The sequence below is a fragment of the Vigna unguiculata genome, chromosome 5, assembly GCF_004118075.2.
Source record: "Vigna unguiculata cultivar IT97K-499-35 chromosome 5, ASM411807v1, whole genome shotgun sequence".
Taxonomy (NCBI): Eukaryota; Viridiplantae; Streptophyta; class Magnoliopsida; order Fabales; family Fabaceae; genus Vigna; species Vigna unguiculata.
In genome coordinates this window covers 36,213,746-36,218,984 of record NC_040283.1, presented here as the reverse complement: position 1 = coordinate 36,218,984, position 5,239 = coordinate 36,213,746, and the positions used below count along the sequence as shown (strand labels likewise).

Sequence of the window (5,239 nt, the reverse complement as noted above, 5' to 3'; positions counted from 1 at the left end):
CACTCGTTTGAGCTGATTTTAACCATCGGCTCTAATACCACTTGTTAGGTTTTTATAAGGAGGGGTATCATTGGGGAGATACAACATCAATGAGACCTGAGCCAAACCATATAAGGCACTGACACCACTCTCAACCCAAAACCTTAAGGCAATGGGTTTATGGGTCCTTTATTCTTATATAGTGCTCTACTTTCTCATTTTTTATCAATGTGAGATTTAGACTCACACTTGGATTCCTAACAATTTCATCATGTGTAAAATTGATTTAAATATTAATAAATAAACAATAAACAATATTATGTTAATAGTATTGTTATATTCCCATAATCTACATCGAGTCACAGTGAGAGATCCATCAAAGTAATAAACTCCAAATTACAATATTAAACAATGAACGTGTGGATATATATATATATATATATATATATATATATATATATATATATATATATATATATATATATATATATATATATATATACTGGTCCAGAGAAAGTGGTTCGGTTTTATGCCGAGATGATAGTTAAGAGAATTTAATTGAGCTAGATTTTTGGCATATAGCAGATCGGGAGTAGTTGCAGATCGAGGCATCACCAAGGGGGAGAATAGTAACTGAATGGAATTCCATGTTTGGCGGGATTTAGGGGATTAATAAAGGTTGTTATTATATTTAGAGATATTTTAGGGGAAAAAGATAATTTTATTTTGTATTATTTGTAGAATCTAGTATTTGTAACTGATTATTCTATAAATAAGAAGATTACTCCCATGGTCAAGGGATGGAAGGTTTTTGACCTAAATAAGTCTCAAACACTTTCTCTTTGTTTTGGTGAAGAATTATCTAGTATTTTTCTGAACCAGAACATTGGCGCCCACCGTGGGGTCCGGTAAAACTCGATCCTGACCCCACTCAAAGAACGAGCAAAAAGAGACAGAACTGAGGAGGATGAATAGAGGCAGAGGTGCGGCACGTGAAGGGCCAACTAGGCAACAAATAATATAGAGTATTTTGGAGCTGCAACGACAAAATGAGGAGATCAAACTGAAAGTAGAGGTTGACCAAATTCAGTTAGAAAAGGAGAGGGAGGAAATCCATAAGAAAGCAGAGGAAGATTTACAGGCTCTTCGGGAAGAGGCTCTAAGGGAGAGAGAAAGACTATGCAAAGAGGCTGAAGAAACACACCGACGCCTAGAAGATGCACTTCGACAATAGGAACAGCTATGGAAGGCAAACGAGGAGATGCAAAACAGACTGGAGGCCACCAGGATTGGTTACCGATATGCCAGTCGGTTGAATCCTGAGGTTAGCGACGCCAACCCTCTAGCAAATACGATCATGGAGGAACCGATTCCACAGAATTTCGTGATCCCAAAGATCGCACCCTTCACAGGAAGCTCTGATCCAAAGTTACATTTAAAAGCGTTTCAGGCCCAGATGTTGATATCAGGGGGGAACGACGCAATACGTTGTAAAATGTTCGTGGGCACGCTAGCCAAAATCGCTCTTAAGTGGTTCAACACTATTTTGAGCTCCTCAATCAACTCGTTCACCGAATTCAAACGTGTTTTTTTGGAAAGATTTTCGGCTAATAGGGCCAAACCAGTGGAGATGGCAGACATGTTTGACATACGACAGTATGCTGAAGAATCATTGAAACAGTTTTTCAATCGCTTCACCAATATTAGCATGAGAGTAGTCGATCCTAACGAGGGCTTACTTGTAAAAGCCTTTGTGAAGGGGCTCCGAGCCAGTTCCTTCGGTAAATCTTTGTATTGGATCCCTCCAAAGACTTTAATGGAGATTAGGCAAAGAGCAGCGGTGGAGATAGAGACTGAAGAGGCCATGCGTCATAAAAAAGCAGGAGACAAGAGAACATTGACCCATACCAAGAGTGAACGAGATATTAAAACTTCTCGAAGAGAAAGGACTCCACCTCGGACTAGGACGGATTGCCGGTTCGTCCCTTATGTAGCACAACAAAGGACCGAGTATCGCCAAACTCGAAGAATCCCTGATTTCAGATTGACTCCAGCCGAAATATTAGAAGATACAGAAATATCTAAGTATTTGCGCTATCCCAATAATACAAGGAGAACACTCGGAAGCAGACCGAATGCTTGGTGTAAGTTTCATCAGGCTGGAGGTCATGACACAAATTCGTGTTACGCTTTAAATAACCAACTCTCTGTGTTGGCAGATAGGGGACTCATGGGGAAATATATAAAATCTAATACAGATGTGGAACCATTTGGAACTCGTTCGGTCCTCCATTTGCATGAAACACTTGTCCTGGGGGATTTCAACACGATAGCAGGAGGTTTCGCGGGAGGAGGACAGACCAGCTCGGCTAGGAAAAGATATGTAAGGAGTGTCATGACCACGGCCAAAATTGAAAGGCCGAAGAAAGTTCCGGACACTGTGTTTTCAAGTGAAGATCTAAAAGGAGTAGTTCCACATAAAGATGATCCTATAGTATTATCTGTTATCATGATGGGAAGGAATGTTCATAGAGTGCTGGTTGATCAAGGGAGTTCGGCAGATGTGATGTTCTAGAACACCTATGTAGGGCTGCAAATACCGACAAACCAATTAAGGCCTTTTGATGGAGTACTTGTTGGTTTCTCAGGAGATCAGGTGGAAGTTAAAGGGTATGTCGATCTTCGAACGACTTTTAGACACAAAAAAGATGCTAAAACTATATTTATACGTTATATAGTTGTCAATGCACCTTCATCATACAATTTGCTGCTAGGAAGGCCTTCTATCAATAAATTGGGAGCCGTGATATCGACGATTCATTTGAAAATGAAGTTTCCTACCGATGATGGGAAAGTGCTCACTTTATCAGTAAATCAAGAAGTGGCTCGCAAATGTTATGAAGACAGCCTAAGGTCAAGAAGGAAGGTTGCATATTCAGTCAGCACAACGGAGGTAGTCATAGATCCCAAGTTAGATCCTAGGCTAGTACATTCTGAGAGAAGACCTCAGCCCGTGGGAGAGATAAAAGAAATATTCATAGAGGGCAAGAAATTAAGGATTGAAGGGGATTTGAGTTTGGAACAAGAGCAACAACTTTTACAAGTACTGAAGAATAACCTTTCTTCATTTGCTTGGAGTGTAGCAGATATGACGGGAATAGATCCCGATTTTTTATGCCATAAACTCAACATTAACCCTTCGGCTAAACCTAAAGTTTAGAGACGTAGACGGTTGAGTGGGGATCGTGCTCAGGCTGCTGCTGAGGAGGTACGTAAGTTGTTAGAAGCGGCTCATATCCGAGAAATACAATATCCGACTTGGTTAGCAAATGTGGTGATGGTAAAAAAGTCTAATGGAAAGTGGAGAATGTGTGTTGATTTCACTGACCTAAACAATGCATGCCCAAAGGATTCGTATCCTTTGCCTAATATAGATGCGTTGGTGGATAATGCATCAGGTTGTGCTTTGTTAAGCTTCTTGGATGCTTATTCAGGCTATAACCAAATAAAAATGCATTCATTAGATGAAGATAAGATAGCATTCATGGGCGAAATGGCTAATTATTGTTATCGGGTAATGCCTTTTGGGTTAAAAAATGCAGGAGCTACATATCAAAGGCTAATGGATCGAATTTTGGTGTCCATGTTAGGGAGGAATGTGCATGCGTATGTTGATGATATTGTAGTCACCTCGGTAGAGGAAAAAAGGCATCAGGGAGATCTGGAGGAATTATTTGTCACGATTAACAAATACAGGCTCAAACTTAACCCCGAGAAGTGTGTTTTTGGGGTTAAGGCAGGGAAGTTTCTGGGTTTCTTACTCACCGAAAGGGGGAATAGAAGCTAATCCAGACAAATGTGCAGCTATCATAAATATGAGGAGTCCAAGCAATGTTAAAGAGGTGCAGAGGTTGACGGGAAGGATGGTAGCTTTATCCCGTTTTCTCGCTAAAAGTGGAGATCGGGGTTTTCCCTACTTCCAATGCTTGAAGAAAAATGAAAAGTTTCAATGGACCGATCAATGCGAGGAAGCTTTTCAAAAGCTAAAGGAATATCTAAGTAAACCACCGGTATTATGCAAACCCGAGAAGGGCGTTGATCTAGCGTTATATATTTCGGTGACCGAGCATGCAGTTAGTTTGGTATTGGTACGAGAGTCTGGCTGGGATCAGAAGCCTGTGTATTTTGTAAGCAAGGTACTTCATGGTGCCGAGATAAGATACCCGACTATCGAGAAGGCTGCATTGGCTATAGTGGTGTCGGCTTGGCGTTTAAGACATTATTTCCAAAATCATAGTGTCAAGGTGATGACGGATTTGCCGATCAGGTACATACTGCAAAAACCTGATATATCAGGCAAGTTGATTAAATGGGCAATAGAGCTCTCGGAGTATGGAATACAATATGAATCACGAGCGCCGATCAAAGCTCAGTTTTTAGCTAATTTTTTAGTAGAGTTATCTGAACCACCTGTCGCTGATCGGCATGTTAAAGAGATATCATGGATTTTATCAGTGGACGGGGCTTCTAATTTGAGAGGATGTGGTATTGGTATAGTATTAGAAGGACCAGAGGGAGTTTTGATTGAACAATCTTTGAGATTTGCTTTCAAAGCTAGTAACAATCAAGCAGAATATGAAGCTTTGATAGCAGGGATGCTTTTAGCTAAAGAAATGGGTATTGCTAGGTTATTAGTCAAAAGCGATTCCGCATTAGTAGCAGGGCAAGTGACCGGAGACTTCCAGGCCCGTGATCCGCAGTTAGCTAAATATTTAGAGGTGATCCAATCTATTGCAAAAAATTTTGTTCTCTTTGAATTTGTGCATGTTCCGAGAGAGCAAAATTGTCGAGCTAATTTATTATCCAAATTAGCTAGTTGTTCAAAACCAGGGCAACATAAATCGATGATAAGAGAAACATTGGTAGCTCCTCGGGTAGATACGCGGGAGAAACATCAGGTCTTGGGAGATTTTGATGGCTGAAGAATCTTGGATGACACCTTTAAGAAGCTATCTTGCGAATAACAAGTTACCTGAGGATGTGAATGAGGCGCGAAAAAATAAAGAAAAACTCAAGTCGATATACACTGATCGATGGCCATTTGTTTAGGTATGGATTTTCCAGACCCTTGATGATTTGCGTAGGTAGGAGCGAGGCATTTCGGCTCATGGCCGAACTCTATGAGGGCATATGTGGAAGTCACGTTGGAGGGAGAGCATTGATGTTGCGGATAGTGCGGGGTGGGTTCTTTTGGCCCACT

The 5,239-nt window shown here is 40.8% G+C and overlaps 1 protein-coding gene across 1 annotated transcript; it reads left to right on the top strand.

Annotated features, from left to right (window-relative positions):
• The first annotated feature begins 1,240 nt into the window (after positions 1 to 1,240).
• Positions 1,241 to 2,554, top strand: LOC114184663. Its single transcript, XM_028071979.1, has one exon. The coding sequence runs from the start codon at positions 1,241 to 1,243 to the stop codon at positions 2,552 to 2,554; it is 1,314 nt and encodes a 437-aa protein (XP_027927780.1).
• The last annotated feature ends 2,685 nt before the right edge of the window (positions 2,555 to 5,239 follow it).

Coding starts and splice junctions, on each gene's coding strand:
- LOC114184663 (XM_028071979.1), top strand. CDS start 1,241: ATGCAAAACAGACTGGAGGCCACCAGGATTGGTTACCGATATGCCAGT.